General features: G+C 43.5%; 3 protein-coding genes across 3 annotated transcripts; 1 reads left to right on the top strand and 2 right to left on the bottom strand.

Annotated features, from left to right (window-relative positions):
• Nucleotides 1–277: 277 nt before the first annotated feature.
• On the bottom strand, nucleotides 278–908 carry LOC125513099 (uncharacterized). Its single transcript, XM_048678144.2, has 2 exons — nucleotides 766–908; nucleotides 278–672 (listed from the first exon to the last, which is right to left on the bottom strand). Exons 1-2 carry the CDS (start codon nucleotides 860–862, stop codon nucleotides 485–487), a joined length of 285 nt encoding a protein of 94 aa, XP_048534101.1. The 5' UTR covers nucleotides 863–908; the 3' UTR covers nucleotides 278–484.
• Nucleotides 909–11507: 10599 nt separating this feature from the next.
• Nucleotides 11508–12018, bottom strand: LOC125513098 (defensin J1-2-like). Its single transcript, XM_048678143.2, has 2 exons — nucleotides 11889–12018; nucleotides 11508–11795 (listed from the first exon to the last, which is right to left on the bottom strand). Exons 1-2 carry the CDS (start codon nucleotides 11983–11985, stop codon nucleotides 11620–11622), a joined length of 273 nt encoding a protein of 90 aa, XP_048534100.1. The 5' UTR covers nucleotides 11986–12018; the 3' UTR covers nucleotides 11508–11619.
• A 7056-nt stretch (nucleotides 12019–19074) lies between these two features.
• Nucleotides 19075–21193, top strand: LOC125513097 (flavonoid O-methyltransferase-like protein Os11g0303600). The gene is made up of 2 exons (XM_048678142.2): nucleotides 19075–19941; nucleotides 20556–21193. Exons 1-2 carry the CDS (start codon nucleotides 19141–19143, stop codon nucleotides 20850–20852), a joined length of 1098 nt encoding a protein of 365 aa, XP_048534099.1. The 5' UTR covers nucleotides 19075–19140; the 3' UTR covers nucleotides 20853–21193.
• The last annotated feature ends 2381 nt before the right edge of the window (nucleotides 21194–23574 follow it).

Here is a 23574-nt window from a genome sequence, read left to right as displayed (position 1 = left end):
CCCCCGCCCCGACACTGCCTACGCCGGCACAGCCCGACATGACGGCGCTCTGGAACACGGCGTTCGCCTGGGCCGGGCCGGCGCCGACGCTCATCGACCTCACGGACCCCGAGGACGACGACGACGACGCCTAGGGCAGCGCGCCGCCTCGTAGTTTAGGCTGTTTTTATTTTTTTTTCTAAATGCAAATGTGAACGCGTGGACTCTTGCCGGCCTTCGTGGCCGGCTTTAATGTTTAATAATGTTGTTTCTCTTTTTTTAATATGCATGCGTTCATTTTTTGGCACCGTCAAAATAGGTCTCAGGCCAGTGTTGGGCGCACGCGCCGACCCAAATGCGGAAGCGGGCATCCGTGTCCATCTGGCCGACCCAAACGGACAAAAAGCGGACGAAATTTTCGTCCGTTGGGTCGGCCCGTTGGAGTTGCTTTTATGCCACGAATAGAACTTATTAATTTATTTTAGTCGGAGTACATGCCGATCGTTCATGCATGCGGTGGTTGGAGGGATAAGCCGCAGTTCTTGTAGCAGATGCATTCCCAGGTGTTATGGCAATGGCCGTTGTCGAAACCCTCGTCCCGGCAGGGCCCGTTGCAGGTGCCTGCTATGATGCAAGTGTCGTTGGTCCACCTCCCGCTCTTCCGCTTTTCGCAGCCATGCGACCCCATTTTTCCTGCATCCATTCACAGACAATACGAATTAACCATCAACTTAACTAATTTGGATCAGTCTGATCGGGAGATGTGTGGGATGATGCTCTTCCTACCAGATGACAGCACGAGCAGCATCAACAGCGACAGGCATATGAAAGCCTTGCCGGTTCCCAGTGGTCCTTCAGCAACCTTCTTCATGTATGATGCCATATCGAAGAGGTAATGTGTGTTATTTTTTCTAAATAAAATCGATGGTTGTGTGAGTATTTATAGCAAAAGTATATCAACGTCGACACGATTATTTGGTAAGATATTAATGCGTGCTATCAATGCATATCCTAATGTCTAGCTAATTTTAGTTCCGCTTCTAAACATGGCTGGTGCCTTATCCTAACGCCTAGTTTTAGACATGATTGATTGATTATGTCCTTTTTGAAGGAAAAATGGAGTAGGGGTACAATAATAAAGGGGAATAATTATCGTTTTCATAGGGAAGCAATATACAAGAAACTTTAAATCTATACCTATTATTAAAAAGAGAAGCGTTTCTTACCACTGTAATTTCATCCGTCCACCTTTCTCCCATAATTTTCGTCCGGCTCTATACTTTCTTTGGCAGTTTCACAAGACAATGGGACAGAATCTCTACTCCTAAAAGGAGGAGTTGATAGTCTCGCCTCACTCCCACCAACCCCTCGGTAAATCCTATATTACGCCCATGAGCGTCTTACAAACGACCATTCGCTCAAGCACAACCAATTTGTGCGGGCCCATTTGATGCATGCATTAACTCAATCAAATCTTCACTTTTCCAAAACAACTTCTTCATCCATTAACTCATTCAAATCAAATCTTAAGCAAACCTCTACTCCTAAGGGGGAGTTGGTAATCTCGACTCATGATACGTCTCTGTCGTATCTACTTTTCCAAACACTTTTGCCCTTGTTTTGGACTCTAACTTGTATGATTTGAATGGAACTAATCCGGACTGACGCTGTTTTCAGCAGAATTGCCATGGTGTTGTTTTATGTGCAGAAAACAAATATTCTCGGAATGACCTGAAACTCCACGGAACATCTTAGAAAAAATAATAAAAAATCCTTGCCAAAGATGAAGACCAGGGGGCCCACACCCTGTCCACGAGGGTGCGGGGCGCCCCCCCCCTCTAGGGCGCGCCCCTACCTCGTGGGCCCCCTGGATGCCCTCCGACGCCAACTCCAACTCTATATATTTGCTTTTGGAGAGAAAAAAAATCAGAGAGAATAAATCATCGCGTTTTACAATACGGAGCCACCGCCAAGCCCTAAAACCTCTCGGGAGGGCTGATCTGGAGTCCGTTCGAGGCTCCGGAGAGGGGGATTCGTCGCCGTCGTCATCATCAACCATCCTCCATCACCAATTTCATGATGCTCACTGCCGTGCGTGAGTAATTCCATCGTAGGCTTGCTGGACGGTGATGGGTTGGATGAGATTTATCATGTAATCGAGTTAGTTTTGTTAGGGTTTGATCCCTAGTATCCACTATGTTCTGAGATTGATGTTGCTATGACTTTGCTATGCTTAATGCTTGTCACTAGGGCCCGAGTGCCATGATTTCAGATCTGAACCTATTATGTTTTCATGAATATATGTGAGTTCTTGATCCTATCTTGCAAGTCTATAGTCACCTACTATGTGTTATGATCCGGCAACCCCGAAGTGACAATAATCGGGACCACTCCCGGTGATGACCATAGTTTGAGGAGTTCATGTATTCACTATGTGCTAATGCTTTGTTCCGGTTCTCTATTAAAAGGAGGCCTTAATATCCCTTAGTTTCCGAGCTGCCACGGGAGGGTAGGACAAAAGATGTCATGCAAGTTCTTTTCCATAAGCATGTATGACTATATACGGAATACATGCCTATATTACACAGATGAATTGGAGCTAGTTCTGTGTCACCCTATGTTATGACTGTTACATGATGAACCGCATCCGGCATAATTATCCATCACTGATCCGGTGCCTACGATTTTCCATATACTAGTTCTCGCTTATTTACTTTCCCGCTGCTACTGTTACAATCACTACAAAATACCAAAAACATTACTTTTGTTGTCTTTACTTTTGTTGCCGCTACCACCACTATCATATTACTTTGCTACTAAACACTTTGCTGCAGATACTAAGTTTCCAGGTGTGGTTGAATTGACAACTCAGCTGCTAATACTTGAGAATATTCTTTGGCTCCCCTTGTGTCGAATCAATAAATTTGGGTTGAATACTCTACCCTCGAAAGCTGTTGCGATCCCCTAAACTTATGGGTTATTAACTCACTCCCACAAAACCCCTCGGCAAAACCTATATTACGCCAACGAGCGTCTTACAGACGACCATTCGCTCAAGCACAACCAATTTGGGCAGGCCCATTTCATGCGTGCATTAACTCAATCAAATCCGCACTTTTCCAAATCAACTCCATCCATTAACTCGTTCAAATCAAATCTTAAGAAAATCTCCACTCCTAAAGAGGGAGTTGGTAGTCTCGCCTCACTCCCACCAATCCCTTGGTATACCCTATCACTAATAGAAAAATGACCTTTAGTCCTGGTTCGTAAGGACCTTTAGTAGATTTTAATTTTAATAACTGACCAAAATAAGTAGTTTGACCATAGTTTGACCACAATTTAACCAGATTTGACCAAAATTCAAAAAAAATGAAATAATTATTTAGTAACACTAATATTATTGATAATTTTTTAGTAATATTAATATTTCTTGAATAAGTAGTTTGACCGGATTTAACCAAAATTCAAAAAAACTGAAATTTGAGCATAACTTTTTTCCTTTCAGAATTTTAGGATTCTAAAAATTTGCAAAATGGCCTACGGCCATCAAAATCGGAACTGGATTTTCGTGCTGAACATTTTGATATATTATACGTTTTTTTGACATCGTATGCAAAAGATATAGTCATTTACTTTTTCATAACACTTTTTTGCAAAACATGTCGAAATTTATCTTTTTAAATGTCCCTAACTACTAGATGTTGTAACATAACTATATCTCGTAGAATTTTATTTTTTGAAGTTTTTATTATTTTCTTTTGTTTTTTTAAAACTGAAAAGGCGACAGGGGGTGGGGGCATAGAGTTTGAGAATTGCCCTTTAGTCCCGGTTTGTGACACAAACCGGGACTAAAGGGCTCGTGGGGCCCCGGCCTAACGCCAGCCTGCCACCACCCCTTTACTCCCGGTTCATGGCATGAACCGGTACTAAAGGTTCAACACGAACCAGGATTAATGACTGCCGCCCGCCTAGCCGTTAGAACCGACACTAATGTGTCTCGCGTAAAGTAGTTTTTCTACTAGTGTATATTATGCCCACGAGCGTCTTTAGATGACCATTTGCTCAAGCGCAACCAATTTGGGTGGGCACATTTTATGCGTGATTAACTCAATCAAATTCGCACTATCCCAAACAGCTTCATCCATTAACTCGTTCAAATCAAATCTAAAGAAAATCTCTACTCTTAAAGGGAGAGTTGGTAATCTCGCCTCACTCCCACCAACCCCTCAGCAAATCCTATATTACGTCCATGAGCGTCTTACAAACAACCATTCGCTCAAGCACAACCAATTTGTGCGGGCCCATTTGATGCATGCATTAACTCAATCAAATCTGCACTTTTCCAAAATAACTTCTTTATCCATTAACTCATTCAAATCAAATCTTAAAGTAAATCTCTACTCCTAAGGGGGGAGTTGGTAATCTCGCCTCACTCCCACTAACCCCTCGGCAAAACCTATATGACGCCCACGAGCTTCTTACAAACGACCATTCGCTCAAGCGCAACCAATTTGGGCGGGCCCATTTGATGCGTGCATTAACTCAATCAGATCTGCACTTTTCCAAAAGCAATTTCATCAATTAACTCGTTCAAATCAAAATCTTAAGAAAATCTCTTCTCCTAAAGGGGGAGTTGGTAGTCTAGCCTCACTCCCACCTACCCCTCGACAAACCCCATATTACGATCACGAGCGTCTTACATACGACCATTCGCTCAAGCACAACCAATTTGGGTGGGCCCATTTGATGCGTGCATTAACTCAATCAAATTTGCACTTTTCCGAAACAAGTTCATCCATTAACTCGTTCAAATCAAATCTTAAGAAAATATGTATTCCTAAAGGGGGAGTTGGTAGTCTCTCCTCACTTCCACCAACCCCTCGGCAAACCTTATATTACGCCTAGGAGAGTCTTACAAACGACCATTCGCTCAAGCGCAACCGATTTGGGCGGGCCAATTTGATGCGTGCATTAACTCAATCAGATCTGCACTTTTCCAAGACAACTTCATCCATTAACTCGTTCAGATCAAATATTAAGAAAATATCTACTCCTAAACGGGGAGTTGGTAGTCTCGCCTCACTCCCACCTACCCCTCGACAAACCCCATATTACGACCACGAGCGTCTTACAGACGACCATTCCCTCAAGCGCAACCAATTTGGGCGGGCTCATTTAATGCGTGCATTAACTCAACCAAATATGCACTTTTCCAAGACAACTTCATCCATTAACTCGTTCAAATCAAAGCTTAAGAAAATCTCACATAATTCTAAGTTTTTCTTGTGTTTCACTACTCATACCCAAATCAAATCAAACCATACCAAAACATGAAGTATAATCAAAGTTAGCAGGCCCATTTGACGCTTGCGTCCGTTTTTATTTTTCGTTTTTAATATGTTACGTGTTTTGGTATTCTTTTTTCTGTTTCATTTTTTCTGTGAACTATTGGTTGGTTTTTGGCTCGACATACCGCCGGAATCAGCGCAAACCTGTATTCAAATCCAATCTAAAGAAAATCTGACCTAAATCTAAACTTTCCTTGTCTTCCACTACTCATACCCAAATCAAATCAAATCTTACCAAAACATCATGTATAATCAAAGTTAGCCGACCCATTTGACGCGTGCACACATTTTTTTCTATGCTTCGTTTTTTGGTATTCTTTTTTTTGTTTCATTTTTTCTATGAGCAATAGGTTGTTTTTTTGCTCGGCATACCATCGGAATTGTTACAGACGCGTATGCCATGGTGAGTTGGTAGCGTTGCCTCCATTCTGGTTAAACCTCCCCCACATTTGAACTGGTTTTTAGCCCACTAATCTATTTAATCTGATTTTATCTACCAAATTTAGGAAATGAATCCATCACGGTGATCCATAATCAATTTTGAAAACCAAATCTATGGAAAGAAATCAATGTTTGATAACACAAGGCACATTTATGAAAAGGAATCAATGTCAATGCATCATGGATACATCCTTAAATTCTTTTATTAAAGTGTTTTTAGCTCTTGATATTATATTACGGTTGTCGATATATCCATTCACATATCACCGTGAGAAACATTTTTTGTTGGGAGAAAAAATTGAAGGAATAAAATGAGAGTGATTTATCGGTAAAAAAGAATTCGCCAAGGCAGCCTGGTGTGCAAGAAGATTTGGAATATGTCTGCGAGATACAATTAATGTTGAGTTACAAAAATACATATGGCCTCATTGCAACGCATGGGCAATTAACTAGCATGAGCGGTATGTTACTTGAATTGTCAGATAATTTTTCGCTACAACAAATTAGCTGAATCTATCATTGGCGTAAGATTATGTGAGATGTCCACTTGTCCCGTAAAAAAATATGTGGAAACATGTGGGTCTCCTACTTATATTATGCGATAGATGTGGATGTGGATGTGGATCGGGGTTGGGGTTGTTCTGCTTAGTTACAGTTGTCTGAGCAGAATAATTTTCCTACTTTAGAAAATGTGACAAATTGCATTTCATTAGAGATGGATTTGTAGCATATTGCATGAGCGAGCAATTCACATTTTTTCACCAAGTCGTACAATTTTTGAGTTAGGATAGAAGGCTAAATGCATTGCTTGGTTGCTTCAATAGTTAATAATGGATACAGTGGCATATCAGTTGCATGCCAAAAATGGACATCATATTATTTGTGGAATGCACGACATTCAACTGTATGTTACAACATGGCAATGTCTCAGGAGATACATCTACCTTCTTTGCTCAGGAAGGTCACGAACGGCGCACGCCTTCTACCCTTGATGGGGGTGGAGGATCGATACAAACACGCGGGGGGGGGGGGGGGGGGGAGTGGATCAAGGCGGATAGCGAAATATTGATTTTGGAATGAGTGAAACAATAAATTTAGTTTTTGAGATATATTTTGTAATGAACGAAAACAATTTTCCGAATAAGTGATATACTACTTTTGGAACGAGTAAAATAATATTATTTGAAATGAGTGAAACTTTAAAATTAAAACTAGTTCAAATGTATTTTTGATTGATCTGGTTAAAAATTAGTTTTCAAAAATGGGTGAAAACATTTTTTGCAATAAGTGAAATTATTTTTCAAAGGGAGTGAAATAGATGGTTTAAAATAAGTGAAACCAGTGTTTAAAAATAACTAAATTTGTTTTTTATGAGTGAAATTAGTTTTTTGAATTTAGTGAAATGATCAAAATATGTTTTTATGAAATGCCAAAACATTCTTTTGTTTTATGAAAGTGATTTCAAAGATAATTAAAATATGTAAAATAAAAAGTAGTTCAAATATATCCAAGATTGATCTTGTTTTGAAGGCCTTGTCACCACAAATTCAATATAAAGTTTCAAAAATGGACATTTGGTTGAAAAACTACTAAGCATTCAAATATGAGGATGAAAATTAATACATATGAGATGTATGGGAAGAGAGATTGCATGCATACGTCGTTATTTCTCTGCATTCAACTCTCTGTAAAAGGCTAAAAAGGTATGCAGTGGCCCCACATGTGTTAATCCTGTCAGTTGTATTAATCGGGTATAGCAAAAGAAATCGATTTACAGTTTATATGGAGTCAGACTGCATGCATCTTGACGAAACCGACGGATGATGGATTGCCCACCGGTACACACCAGCATCGGTAAATTTACTTATTCGGCATAGCCCATGCACAAACATTATCTTGAAAGTATGACATAATTTAATCTTCCAGTTTCACCTAAACTACCTCCTCGAAAGTATGATTCGGTACACTCCTGGGCAGTACTGAAGCATGTATCCTGAGGAAAAAACACATCTATATTGCGAAGCTGCCTGATGAGGAAGGAATCCGGTACCAGCGGTCACGGCGGCCACGGTCTCTGTGCTCTGCCCTGCAGGAACTCCATCATTGGGGCATGTCGCTCTCCCTCATGGATTCCTCCATTGGCCACAAGAAAGCGGTATAATCTTTTGTTTTCTCTTTTTGTTGCTCATTCCTGAGCTGGAGCTTCTCTTTCGCTTATCCACCATACTCATGCCTTATCCTCCACTTATTAATTCCCAAGAAGGCTTGTTCTTAGACAACTTTGTCACATATTTAAATTGGTGAGATTTCGTGTTAGAAAGCGATGTGGGACTACTTAAGAAAAAATTAGGGGAGGGACTATATTTTAGAAAAGACTATTTTTTAATGAGAAGGCTAATTAGGAGCCCGCTTGGGCCTTGGCAGAACTGCATGGATGGGCCGACCCTAATTGAGCACCCGTATAGCTTCTTTTTCGTCCTGACTAACCTCCCGTGCAAAAAAAGGAATAACCTCCCAGGCTGACCCGCCTAACCCCTAAAGCATAGCCGCCCCCTACTCTACCCCTAGCCCGATCCCCATCTTCTCCCGGCGCCGTCACACGCTGACACACACTTTTTCTAGCCTAAAAAAGGCACACTTTTTCTCAACAAAAAAAAAACGCACACGTGCATAAAGGCACTGACAGCGCCCCTTGATCCCGCTCTCCGCCCCCGTTCGCCACTTCGGCGAGGCCACCGCCACTCCGACCTTCACTCTCATCCGTCAGCCGCCTCCTTCGATCCACGCTCCTCCTCCTCTCGTTTTCAGCCCATCGATCTACAAGCTCCAGCCATCGCCGACCCAGCCGCCCCAGCTGTTCTACATCGAGCAGCCGCCCCACCCCCTGCCGCTTGAGTCATCACGTTGACCCTGCTCCACCTCGCCGCGTGGCAGAAGCCATCTCCGCCGCCGGCAAAGGCGCCGTCCCTCACCCGATAACATGCCCTGACAACGGGTCCTCCATCCTCCCGTGCGAGGCACGGCCGCCGCCGGCGCATGACAAAATGGGCCCCATAGATAAGAGGAGACGAAAACACTTTTTTCCTAGATAAAGGATCACAATTTGAATACTAATAAATGCAGGAGTTTTTTTGTAAAATGAAACATTTTCAGATATCTACATAAAAATGGACCGCGGGTTCAATTACCAAAAACACAAAGTCTTTTTTGCAAAAAGTGCGCGACGGTGGATGGGCAGAAGCACTGCATGCTTTATTAATTATATTAGGGCTCGTGCGTTGCAACGGGTGAATTTTTTTTCATAATCTCCAATTCCCCTAATCACAATTTGCTACATCACCAAGATACACTATCTCTGCCAATATCGTGGAATCATCAATATATTTTTAAACTCATGAACATATTTGAAATCATGAACATTTTTCAAATGCATGAACACTTCTACAAATTTTCGAACATTTTCTAAAATCAAGAACATTTTTCCAATTTATGAACATTTTATACTATTTGCAAACATTTTTCTAAAATTGTGAATTTTTTAACAGTAATCGTGAAACGGCAAACATTTCTAGAATGGACAAACATTGTTTTGGAGATTGGTGAAACAATATTTGAAATTCACGAAAATTTTGTTGATTTAACAAATATTTCTTGGAATGCATGATCATTTTTGAATCAACGAACGTTCTATTAATGAATAAACTATTTCGTAAGTCACGAACAATTTTTGAAATTTTAGGATATTTCTCCATTCATGATTTTTTTGAATTTGCGAAATTTCATTGAAGTGCATTAGCATTTTTTTAATACACAGATTTTTATAAAAATCTTGAAAATTTATAGATTTCCTGATAATTTGTTTTCAAAATTTTGAACATCTTTTGAATAGATAAAACAAAATTTATAAAATCACGACCATTTTTTGATGCGAAACATTTTATGATTTATTATATATTTTATAAAAAAATCTCATTTTCTTATTGTCGAAACTTTTTGGAAGTCCCAAATTATTTAAAGTAGAAAGAACGAAAATGGGAAAGGACAAGAAAAAGAAAAAAAGAAATTTAAAAAACAGGCCGCCCGAACATGGGGCACAGACAAGTTTTTTGAGGGGTAGGTACAGACGATTGTGTTGCGTCTCCCTACACGCAGAGCGCCGTATAGGAGGTCACTGCATGGGCCAGGCCGGCCCACACGGGGATTCCCCGTGTGAAAACTTATAGGTGGCATTGGTTGTCTAAAAAAAGGGTGGCATTGGTAGGTATTGCCACTTCCATCTTCCATCTTCTCGATCAAATGCCTTCCTCGTCCTCCTCCATTTATTAATTCCCAAGAAGGCTTTTTTTCTTCTAAATGTTGCTCATTCCTGAGCTTGGCCCTCTCTTTCGTTTATCCATTAAATTCATGCCTCATCCTCCACTTATTAATTCCCAAGAAGGCTTGCTCTTAGACAACTTCGTCACATATTTAAATTGGTGAGATTCAGTGTTAGAAAGCAACGTGGGACTAATTTTTTTAGCAAGGGTGGGACTATTTTCTAATGAAAAGGCTGATTAGGAGCCCACTTGGGCCTTGGCGAAACCCTAATAGAGCACTCATATAGCTTTTTTTTCCAGCCTGACTAATTTCCTGCGCAAAAAAAGGAGCGACTTAGCAGGCTGGCCCACCTAACCCCTAAAGCCCATTTGCCCCCACTACTCTAACCCTAGTCGATCCCCTCAGCCTCCCGATCCCCATCTTCTCCCAGCGCCGTCACATGCACAGGCGCACTTTTTCTCAAAAAAAAAAAAAACGCACAGGCGCATAGAGGCAGTGACCAGCGCCGCTCGATCCCGCTCGCCGCCCCTGTTCGCCACTCCAACCTCCACTCTCATCCGTCAGCCGCTTCCATCCACCGCCGCCGCCATTCTGCAAGCTCCATCTGCTGCCGCCGCCGTTCTGCAAGCTCCAGCCGCCGCCGCCGATCCAGCCGCGCCGCCCCCAACCGCTCGAGCCGTCGCGTTGACCCTATCCACCTTGCTGCGCGACAGAAGCCATCTCTGCCGCCGGCAAGGGCGCCGCCCCTCACGCGAGCACATGCCCCGGTGAGGCGTCCACCATTCTCCCGTGCGAGGCACGGCGGCCGCCGGCGCATGACAAAATGGGCGCCATGGATAAGAGGAGAGGAAGACATTTTTTCTGGATAGTGCAGGTTTTTTTTGTAAAAACAAAACGTTTTCTCAGATCGACCTTAAAAGGGACTGCAGTTCAATTACCGAAAACCACAAGGGCTTTTCTGTAAAAAGTGCACGACGGAGATAGACATTGATATAGATAGATTAGGTGTAGATATAGATTTAGATAGAGATATGATTGGTGCTACAGTGTCACTTATAGACACTTTTTGTTCTAGGTGATGAGAGGATGCATGGGACTGATATGTTTCTTAGGCTGGTTCTGGCCGATTAATTTGAGAAATTGTCGACCCAACCAAATTCATGAAACAAATTCAAAATTGGTTACCGAGAGAGCTCCTTGAGAAATCATTGATCCGGTCAAAATCGTAAAACCAAATTTAAATATAACACCTCAATTAAATGGGGGCTTTAAAATTAAGGAGCATAGTGTATTACTCCCTCCATCCCTCAATATAAGATATTTTCGCAAACTTGAACGTCTTATATTCTAGGACATGGGGAGTAGATATTTATACCATGAATAGAACTTATTAGTTTGTTTTAGTGGGAGTGCATGCCAACCGAACTTGAACATCTTATATTGTGGGGCAGAGGGAATAGATGTTTATGGCATGAATAGAACTTGCTAATTTATTGTAGTCGGAGTACATGCCGATCGTTCATGCATGTGGTGGCTAGAGGGATAAGCCGGTGCAGTTCTTGTAGCAGATGCATGTCCAGAGGTTCTTGCAATGGCCGCTGTCGAAGCCCTCGTCTCTGCAGGGTGCGTTGCAGGTGCCTGGTATGAAGCAAGTGTCGTTGAGCCACTTCCCGCTCTTCCGCTTTATGCAGCCATACGACTCCATTTTTTCTGCATCCATCCACAGACAATACAAATTAACCATCAACTTAACTAATTTGGATCAGTCCGATCGGGAGATGTGTGGGATGATGCTCTTCCTACCAGATGACAGCACGAGCAGCATCAACAGCGACAGGCATATGAAAGCCTTGCCAGTTCCCAGTGGTCCTTCAGCAACCTTCTTCATGTACGATGCCATATCCAAAAGGTATCGTGTGTTGTTCTTTCTAAATGAAACTGATGGTTGTGTGAGTATTTATAGCAAAAGTATGTCAATGTTGACACGATTATTTCGTGAGATATTAATGTGTGCTATCAATACTTATCCTAATGTTATCCAAATCAAATCAAAATATATCTAAAGGCCGCCACCGCCACCCCCTCCTCTTCACCCTTCCCTCCCCTCATCACAAGATAAGAGAAGAGGAGAGAAGAGAAGAGGGACATCGGGTGAGCGAGCAGGTCAGGCAGCGGCCCAGATTCGCCGCGGCAGCCCAGGGCCTCGACGGAGGCCGGGACAGGACCTCCGACGATACGGACATGCCCGAGGACGGGAATCCTGCTTCCCTGTCGACTTCTACTCTGCTCATCCGTGCGGTCGTCAGGGGCAACCCACACCATGGAGCTTCCTCCGTCTGCTCCGGCAGTAGGTACTCTCTTGCCCACCTTCGATTTCCTCCCCTCCCCTCCCCTTCCCTCCCTTCATTTGGTTCCCTTCCTCACGCACGCAAGTCATGGCACCACCAGCGCCGAACCCTAGCCATCATTGTTTGGCTGGGAGAAGCAGCTCCTCGCCGGCTTCCCCTGCCTGCGCTCTCATGTAAGCCCCTCTGTTGTGCTCTCTCATGTGCCCACGACACCTTCTTGGTCGACGGAGATTAGTTCCTAATTTTGATTTGGACACAGTAGACACATGATGAGGATTAGGCGTGTGTAATGGGGATTGGGATGCAGATTTCAGATATGCAAATGTAATCACTACAAAATTTGCTCTATTTTGCGACGTTTCACTTGTATCATGCATAATCCTTTTTCCTCGCGGAAAATACCCCGTGGCGTTTTCTGGCCGTCTGGCCTAGGGTGCCTTAGGCGTGACGCGGGGGCGTGGGGGCTCCTCCTAGCGGCGGAGTGGTTCCCGCGGGCCTCGAGTACCTTAGGTGTGGTGGTGCAGCCGTTGGCTACGGGATGGCTCGGTGGTGCGGGAGCTCAGCCGGCGGCCCCCGCTAGGCCCAGATCTAGGCCCTCTGGGCCCCATCTGGGTTTGGGCGGGCCGAGGCTCTCTGCACGGCGACGAGGCTCCTTGGAGGTGGAGGTGGGGCGTCGACGGTGGCGTTGGCAGCCAGCGTGCTGCAACGTGGCGGGGGGACTTTGTGGGCCCATCTGGGCCAGTGGTGGCCTGGTCGGGCCGGTGGTGCCCTGGTTTGTCCCGGTTGTCGCGTCCGGTCCCCTCCCGCTCGGCTGCGTTGCTGGTGCCCCCGGGTCTGTTGTCCCCCTCTTCCTTCCTCTTGGCTTCGTGTCGATAGCCTTATTTTGGCGATGAAGTGGGTTCCAAGACCGTGGTGGCGCATGTTGGTGGGCGGCTGGTTTGGCAGAGCACTCGAATTGTCCAGGGTGGCAGGGATTTTTGGGGTCAGGAGAAATCCCTGTCGGCTCGTCCTGCACCGATTTGGTGACGTCTATGGGTGCCACCGTTCCTTCCTGAAGGGCTTCGGATGTACCCCCTCCCGACTACCCTTCACGTACCGGGGGAAACCCTAGGACTTGTCCGGACAACAGCAGTGTCGTCATCGCTTTCCTTCTTGAAGGTGTTGCTCGGTATGCGGCACTTCGGTGTGCTTGGAACGTGGTGGAACATCTACGTAGGGCGCAACGGTTGCCGGTCTTCTTTGTTCCGTCAAGTTGCCGATGTCGGCATTTGTTTCTCTTTCTTTCACTTGTTTTAATTTTTAGGCTTGGTTGTGTTGCGGCCCAGCATGCTTATTGTATCATGTGGTTGCTTTATAATGTAAAGCAGTGGGAACCCTTTATCGTCATTGCTTGTATGGACATGGTTCATGCATTATCTATAAGAGGGGGGCGAAAACCTATTTGGTACTAGATCATACCGGACGCGTTGCTGCGGGTTTTTGTTGTCGCAAAGATGATAACAATTGAAATCAATTATATGATAAATTTTATTGCAAGCAATGAATGTTGTATTTGTTTTATAGCACACAACACCAGCATGATGATTTAAACAACGGAAAAAAGAAGTAGATACCACAAGCCCAAGAGCTGGAACAATACCTGGGTTCCTCCATGGTCGGCTTCTGAATATAGTCAAATGGCCATATAAAATAATTAATATAAAAAAATCTAAATCACTCAATATTGAAACACTTGGTAAAACGAATAACTTAGAATAGTGGCGATCCATTGCAATGTGATGTAGTTTATTGTTGTGCAAGATAAACAAAATTTAGAAACTCTTAGGGGTGTTAAATTCTTAATCACATCATATACATCACCGTTTTGGCTATCCTTTCAGTTAATTAGTACCAAAAGTCACCACTATACACGATCACTGGACATTGGTGTAACCACATCCATGTGAAGCCACGTATATATCCTGGCATACATATAGTCAAATCAATCGAACTACGAAACATTCCTCCTGGATTCATCTGACCTACCTAGCTGAGGAGAAGGCATTTGGGCTCAAATAAAATTGGCAACACGCGGGACTTGAAAGTTTAAGAACCCAACAGAAATAATCGATTGAAATGAGGAGCTCACCAGTGTGCTCTTGCTTGGCGGCGATGTGGAAGGCATCCGGGTCGAGGCGCCAGCAGAGAGTGGTGACCAGGAGAAGGATGTCGACAACCCCAAGCGCGTTGGACCTCCACTGTGACCTACAACTCGAACGTCCGTCTGCACGATATCAACCACGTGTTGCAGCAGGAAGCCTCGGCGTTGGCCAGGATGGGACGGCATCCCTGGGTCAGACGGTGGCGAGCAACCTAGTGGGGCTGGATGCCTCAGTGTCAACAATGATGCACTGGAGACAGTGTCGGTGCCCCGGATCAGACCACGGAGAAGAGCACCCGGTGGGATAGCGGCATGATATCCAATGGAGACCTGGGATGCGAGCAAGCAGCTGCCGAATCCACCTGCACCATTGTTGACCAACCAACATGGCTCTTATTCGCAGGGTGGTCGACATGGGAGGCAACCACCGCTGCTGCAACTGAATGGTGGTGGTGGATTCGGCGGCTGAAGCTAGAGAATATGATCCATTGAGAAATTTATCAGCTTCTCTTGCACAATCGTGGAGGAGACGGAGGGTAATAGGATTTAATACAGAAGACGAACATGTGTAAGAAAATCAATCAGTGAGGGAATAGCTAATGACCTCAGCAGGGATTTGATGGAGAAGGTGAAGAAGCCGGAAGGAGAGGGAATCATCAGTTTCTCAGGGACACAACAGATGCTATGGGGAAAAAACCATGGCATCAGTAGATGGTCTGGCTCCAGTAACGCATGCCGTGAATGGAAGGCGCATGCCTTGCATCGGATGGGTATAACTAATTAAGGTGACGACCATTAAAATAATTGTGTTGACAGTGGGCCTGGTGGCCAAGCATGGACGCGTTCGTTCCTATGTTGACGAGGCAGCGAGGAAAAACTCAGGTCACACCTTGAGAGAGAGCTTGAATGGAATGCATGCGGTGCATGGCAGATCGCTGAGATGGGCGAGCTGCATGTTTAGATAAATAAGTTAGTTATAGGATGGAGTTCTTAGGTATATAGGATTTGTTTTATTGGATAATAGAAACTACATCCACATTGGTTTAGTTCTCCAGACCATCACTTAGCACTGACAGGGTTTTAGAAAATAAAGATTCGGTCCAGCCGTGCGGCAAAAGAACCAAACTAATCAACCAAATCTAAAGAGTTCATGTTATAGTCATATATAGATGGGCCCCAGAGTCAAAACAGATGTATATAGATGAGCCTAATTAATCAACGAACTACAAAATTAAGATCGGACCATCATAACATCCGACAAGCTCAAGGTACCTCGGTTGTTCGTTGATGATATGTAACAGCCGCAACGCATTTCAGTACACACGGAAATCAGGTGATGCTGAACTCCACGGTTGACGGAACCTTGGGAGCCAGGTGTGTCGAGGTCACCTGTCTCGCGTAACGGCACCTCTCTTCGTCTTGCAACTTATGCCTCTCCTTCCTGACGAACCATGCCTCCATTGCAAGTGTCTTGAGTTGCAACCACTTAAGCATGGGCGCCCTTCTCAGCAGAAAGTACAGGAGCTCCATCATTTCCGATTCCCCACTAGACCCGTTGATTTCCATATTGTAGGCCTTGGAAACGTCAAATCCTCGGGCCATGTCATGGTGAGCTCACTAGGCTCCTTAAGCTTGGAAAGCCCCTGCCTGGATAAGCTGGCTAAATTAAAAAAACATAGAAAGGTAAACAATTGTTGACATGTTTTAATGTGAAGTGTGTAGAAATAACAAGGGCACAACTTACATGTAGCCTGAAATATTCGAGTAATGCAGTTTCTTGAAGGAGATAAGCGAGCGAGCAAATGCACCCTTTCCAAGATCTCACGACAAATAGGTTCAAGACACTTATAAGGGTGAGAGCGTATGCCTTAATTTGGTCGCTTTGGTTATGTAGAAATGATTTAGTTTTTAATGAAAAAAATGCTGCTCCTCTGCAGGTTATTTTTTGGTATACGCACTCGCTACATACGTGGTGTATGCTAAAATGGCTGGAGTACCAACCGTTGTTCATGGTGGTGTGTACTCGATTGGAGCAGGTGGTTACGAAGTTTTTTTTCCAACATGGGTGGCAGCGTAACCTACGGATCGATCCACCACCCCCTTCGACATGGGCATAGTGTCGGTCTATAGGACTTTACTGTTGCTGATTTGTCGGTTTTATTTCATGATTTTTTGTCAGACTTCTGGATTTGACTGTGTGCGTCCTAGTTATGCAGAGGCCGGGTGTTACTCATAATGCTTTGTATCCACTTGATGCTATATTTTGAGATAACAAAGTCGCCCTTTATCGAAAAATGCGAGCCTTCTGCAAATCAAACTGTTGAATTGGTCACGTGGAACATTATATCGACATTTAATTATCAAACACAAGCATGTTTATATTGTTGGTTGGGCCTATCGATCCAAACCCATGATACATATGCACGAGCAATCAACATGATCCAAATTAAGCCACCATACTGAGAGTATGTAGGAAGGTGCACAAGCAATTTTGTTCCCTACTGTGACATGTGAAGATTACACGAGGCATCAAGATCCAAATACACCATAATAGTATATGTTATTTCTTGAACAAATACTACTTTGCTATACTTATATTTTCTGATTTAATGTAAAAAGGGACATGGCAGTCACAATGTGACATGATGATTGTCATAAATAGTTAGATCACTATTTTGTGTGATACAAAGCACGATTGTATGCATGTAACGACATTATTTGATTCCGCACACACAATAAATATATAACGAGGATTATATATTTGAACGAAGAATAATTGTGTTTTCGCATAATTTGGTAACATAAATATTAGTAGTGAATCCAGACTCCCTGTGAATGCCTTTAGCCCTCCTGCAGTTTCCATCATTTTATTACTCTCCTGTTTTTTGTTATCATTTTAGTGCACCTTAATTCTTGTTCACACACTCTTGCAATATTTTCACTTTCACACCGCTTTGATTGGGATTTAAAATAATTTGCATGCACTTTCCGATAAACCTCTATTGGAGGCAAAAGACCGTTTCTTAAGTTCTCTGTCCGATCGAGACTATTACTTCAAAATGGCTACAACTATACAACGTGCACTTGCATAACATTAGAAAAACATAGTGATTGGAATGCACTAATTTAAGAATAAATTTTTGGAGCATGCTTGCCAAAAGCTTGGTTATCATCTTGATGGAGCAATTTAGAAAAGAAATAGGTCTAAAATCATTATCCTAAATTGCAGACCCATTTTTGATTTAATATTGTGTTGTCAGGGTCTTGAACTCAAGACCTCTTGACTCGGATACCATGTTGAATTCATGCTCTAGCCAATTCATCCAAAAATCCAAACTAATGAAAAAAGGCGGGCAATATATTTCAACAGGGACGGAAGGCACGGCGTAGTCGGTGAAGGAAGAGTGAAAAGCAATCGTGGCGGCGAGGTATGTACGTACGATTCCTGACCGGCTGACGGTGAGCGTAGTGCCGAGCGTAGCGTACGTGAAAACGTTAGTAAACTCGGTCTTTTATCGATTTGATTCGAATCCACGAATGGAACGCGTGTACGGTCTGTCTGTTTGTCTCAGACAAGCTTGGATCGTGTCACATAGGTCCCCATGACGTTCATGTGTGTCAGACACCTTGTATATGTAATAACACTCCAAAAGTGTTCTATAATTTTATGTCGGCTTGTTTGCTATTTTTAATTTTTTTTCTCTGCTTGTTGGATTTTCTTCTATTCTTGCGCATGGTTGTTATAGTCAGATTGGAAAGGACCCAAACTCGAAATACAAACTTGAAGAAGAAGCGCCGACATTCATCCGAGCGGCGCACCAACAAGGACTAAGAAAACCCTAACCTAATTAAACTACTAATTAAGCGAAGGCACCAGAATTTCCCTCCCCGCCACTGGTTGTTGGAGTGGCAGGCAGAGGGGAGACGAATCGACGGGCTCACCGATGAAGTCTGGAGTGGAGAGTTTGCTCTAGCCGTCTAGTTGTAGAGGAGGAAGACGAGAAGACACTTTTTATTTTCTACTGTGATTGCCTAACGTTAAAACTCGATTTCGATCCACCCGTCCGGCCGGCCGCGGAGCAACGTGAAAGGAAGGAAGGTCCTTTCCTTTCCTTTCGATCGAGGACGGTGTAGCTTAGCATGGATTCGGTTTGCCTGCTTTTTCTTCATGCTTTCATCCGTACTTCTACTTTATTCGTGCTTTAATCAAATCAAGCCATGTATGTAAGAGCACGGATAAGCGCACGCGCAGGGAATAGACAAGTCTCGTCCGTGTAGCGTAGGTGAAAACGTTAGCAGTAAACTCGGTCTTTTATCGATTCGATTCGAATCCTTTCCGTTTCCAGCCGTAGCGAGCAGTCTAGAGTCTTCTTTCTGCGCTCTATCGACACGCTACCCCGGCCCGTCGATAGCGATATAGTGTCGTGGTAGTCACCCTCGCGTTCCACGAGAAATGACAGCAAACACATTGCGCTCCTATATTATATGAGTGTCCTCCCTCCCCTCTCTGCAGATCCAAGTGCACTACACGTACAGCACTAGCACTGAGAGATAGAGATCGTCGGCAATGGCAGGCCAGGCCGAGAAGGTGTTCGTCCCCACCGACGACGAGCTGCTCCAGGCGCAGTCCGACCTGTGGCGCCACAGCCTCTGCTACCTCACGCCCATGTCGCTCCGCTGCGCCCTCGACCTCGGCGTCCCCACGGCCATCCACCGCCTCGGCGGCAACGCGTCCCCGTCCGAACTCGTCGCCGCCCTGTCCCTGCCCGCCTCCAAGCTGCCGTTCCTCGCCCGCCTGCTCCGCCAGCTCGCCACGGCCGGCGTCTTCACCTCCACCGACGCCGGAACGTACCGCCTCAACCCGCTCTCCTACCTCCTGGTGGACGGCGTCCGCATCGACGGCGACGCCAGCCAGACGGCCCTCGTGCGCGCCGTGGCCTCGCGCTACTACATGGAGGCGGCCATGGGGCTGGCGGACTGGTTCAGGAAGGACTTCGATGGAGCCGTCCCCTCGCCGTTCGAGGACGTGCATGGCGCGGCCCTCTTCGAGGAGAGCATGGCGCTCCTGGACCCGGAGATGGACCAGCTGATCCACGACGCCCTGGCTGCTCATGACCACTTGGGGATCGGCCCCGTGCTCCGGCAGTGCCCTGAGCTGTTCGATGGGCTTGAGTCTCTCACTGACTGCGGCGGTGGCGATGGGACTACCGCGAGGTCCATCGTCGAGGCCTACCCTCACATCACGTGCACTGTGCTGGACCTTCCAAAGGTCATGGACAAAGTTCTTCCCGCTCAAGAAGGAGCAGTTAAGTATGTTTCCGGTGACCTGTTCCACGTTGTCCCACCTGCTCAAGCCGTGTTACTCAAGGTATATATGAATGTTGCACATTCCATAATTTTTTTCCAAGTGAAATATTAAGGGTGTGGTTAGGTCTCAGTCGATTCAGACTTAAATTCTCAGTCAAAGTAATATAGTACTTCCTCCGTTTCATAATGTAGTGCCTATAGATTTTTATAAAGTCAAACTTTACAAACTTTGACCAAGTTTATAAAGAAAGCTATTTATATTTACAATGTCAAATATATAAAATATGAAAATACATCTTACGATGAATCTAATAATATATGTTTGGCATTCTAAATGTAAATATTTTTCTCAATAAACTTGATCAAAGTTTGTAAGGTTTGACTTTTCCAAAAATCTATAGGCACTACATTATGGAGTATATAGAAGTAAAAAAAATTAAAAGAAATTTTGTATACGAATCTCCATGCAAGATCAAATGAATATAACATGGATTGATACATAACAAAGTCTTAGTCCACTAAGACTTAGCAAAATTGAAATATTAAATCAATGATTCATTAGTTTTCATTTATGAAATAATAACAACTTAAATTAATAAAAATCCTTTCATATTTTCATCCTAGCCAGGCTTGATTAACCTTAAACTACAAGTTTATCCATGCATGGTAATGTAGCTTGTACTGCACTTCTGGAGCGACGAGGATTGCGTCAAGATCCTGGCACAATGCAAGAAGGCCGTTCCTCCCCGAGATGCAGGAGGAAAAGTCATCGTCATAGACATTGTGCTTGGATCGGTTTCAGGGCCAATGCTGGAAACCCAGCACCTCATGGATATGGTCATGCTAGTGGTGACAAGAGGCCGACAGCGGGACGAGAAGGACTGGAGCAAGATCTTCATCAAGGCAGGGTTCAGTGGCTATAAGATTGTCAAGAAGCTAGGAGCACGAGCTGTCATTGAGGTCTATCCATAAGGTTCTGCTCGCAAAGTAAGATTACATATGATGTGGATTGTTGTGTGCTTGCTCTAAGGATGCATAAATAAAGGAGTGCCTTGTCACTTTCCAAAGAGAAGTCCTGGGCAGATCATACAATAGCAAGGCGATTATGTCTTGTTACCTTATGATACCCGTGGAACTTTCTTTTCAAAAAAATAGTATCCACTTAGAGTGCTTTTCATATGCAACTACAGTGATTTTCATATATGTACCGTGTACAATATCATATACTATAGGATAAGATCACACCTTGTACTTGTTATTGAAACCTTGTATTATTGACTATATGGTCCAAAAATATTGAGAAAATTTGATTTCTTGCCCTCTTTAGAGGCCTCTAGTGGTCTCTTTGTGGCTTGGAATGAAGCTATGTTTTCTGGAGAACCTTTATTTCAGAATGAATTTTCTATATCCATCGGGTTCACCTCAATACACTTAGGTGAGTCTTGGATTCCAACCAATACATATGGACCCTATCCTGCTCAAAACTTAACTACTTACATTGACTGATTCCAAAATGTGCATATGCCAAATGACCAGGATTGGTTCGTGGAAGGAGATTTCAATTATGTCAGATACCCTGAGAACAAAAATAGAAAAGGCGGTAATGCACACGACATGTTTGCTTTCAATGAAGTAATCAATTCCCCTGCTCTTGTTAAAATTCCCCTTAGAGGCATAATGCTTACTTAGAGCAATATGCAGAGTGATCCTCTCTTGGAAAAGCTTGACTCAGTATTCTCCTATGAATCCTAGACCATCAATTATCCAAACACTATAGATATTCCTCAGGCCAGGCCTATTTTTGACCACATCCCTTGTTTCATTTGGATTGGTACATCTATTCTTGAGTCCTCTATTTTCTGGTTTGAAATTTACTGGCTGCAACACCCAGACTTCACCGACACTTTTAAGAAAATTTGGAACCAACAAATTCATGAACATGATAGTTCCAAAAGAGTAACTGCAAATTTTAAAAGACCAAGAAAAGGTTTAAAACTTTGTTCCGAAAATATTTCTAATCTCTCTAGCACTATCAAAGATACCAACTCAATGATTTGATTATGTGACACTATTGAAGAATTTAGAAATCTTGCAATTCATGAGTGGAACAAATAGACAAATCCTCCAAAACCATTTCCTTTAGCTTCTCTCACACCAACAAATATACTGGAAGCACAGAGACATTATTATATGGGCACAACTGGGGGAAGCAAACTAAAACAAAATCATGCAAATGCATTAATTATTAAGAAATTATCACGTTGCAATTAAGAGATAAGCAGAGGCATTGAGCACTTTGAACATCATGCCAAGGCTGCTTTCCTTGGTAGATCTTTCAAGCAAAGACTTGGCTATATTGTCCCAACTTTCAACCTTCCGAATTTGGATTATTTGCTTACGAGAAATGATGGTCTACATTTTTAGAGCAATCTTTCACTAAAGAGGAAATTGATAAAGCATTTAGGAATTTGCCCTCTCATGAATACCCAGGCCTAGATGGTTTAAATTCTTATTTTGTTAAAGCTTGTTGGGAGACTATTGCCTCTGATTTCTCTGCATTGTTTGAGGCGTTTTACCATGGTTCAATCAATATGTAGAGCATTAGCTCTTCCTTCATTACTTTGATTCAAAAATGGCTAGTATAAGTTACTCCCCACTATGACCAGCCTTATACTAGTGTCATGCATATGACACTAGTCTAAATTACTACCTCCATAGTGCAAAGTAACATATTAAGACTACCCACAATGGGAGTAACATAGGTAGTAACATCACACATATCTAGATAAAGTAGATGATGTAACAAGCAATAAATGAACAAAGAGAGGAAAGTAGTAACATAGCCAGTTACTAGTAGTATGAGTAACATCACACATATCAAGGCAAGATGTGTCTATAGCCTAATAAATGAAGTGTTGCATGTTACCACACATATGTTACTCCCCACTATAGAGGTAGTAACATAGACTAGTAACACCCATTGTGGCTAGTCTAATAGTGTCATATATGGCTTCATTTATTAGCTCATAGACTCATTTTGCCTCGTGAAGTGCCATGTTAGAGTAACATATTATGTTACCACAAACACCTCTTTCCTCATTAAACACGTGCCACATAAGCAAAATTGTCTTGGGATGTGTTAAATCACTACCTAAGTTACCCCCACTATGGCTAGCCTTAGGCTGGTCATAGTGGGGAGTATCATATACTAGTATCATGCATATGATACTAGTGTATGATACTACATCCATAGTGCATAGTATCATAAATTAGTATCATAGGTGGTCTCATTTATTGTCATGCATGACACATAGTAGCATCACATTTATTATGTTACGGTATCTACCTATGTTACTATAACCATCTCTCTTTTTTAATTACCTGCCACATAAGTATGTTTGCGAGTCTCAAGTGCATGATACTACTTATGTTACCCACACTATGGCCAGCCTTACTCAAGGAGGCTTGTCAGCCATAGAAAGGTTTACAACAAAGTCTAGCCCCGAGCGCAGCCACACTACAGTGCAGGGTCCATACGCGGCGAGCGCATGACCGACCTTATTCTGCAAACGACTAATAAGTGTAAACGATATGTTCCTATGAGCATCTTCTACTAATCTCCGAATCTCCTAAATGAGTACCCGGCGATGTGATCTATCTTCATTTTGTGCTAGCAACATAGACACTCCTTTGG

This window comes from Triticum urartu, chromosome 6A (assembly GCF_056163025.1).
Source record: "Triticum urartu cultivar PI428250 chromosome 6A, HENAU_Tu73, whole genome shotgun sequence".
Classification (NCBI taxonomy): Eukaryota; Viridiplantae; Streptophyta; class Magnoliopsida; order Poales; family Poaceae; genus Triticum; species Triticum urartu.
The sequence above is the reverse complement of the archived record's forward strand: the minus strand, read 5'-3'. Positions and strand labels throughout refer to the sequence as shown.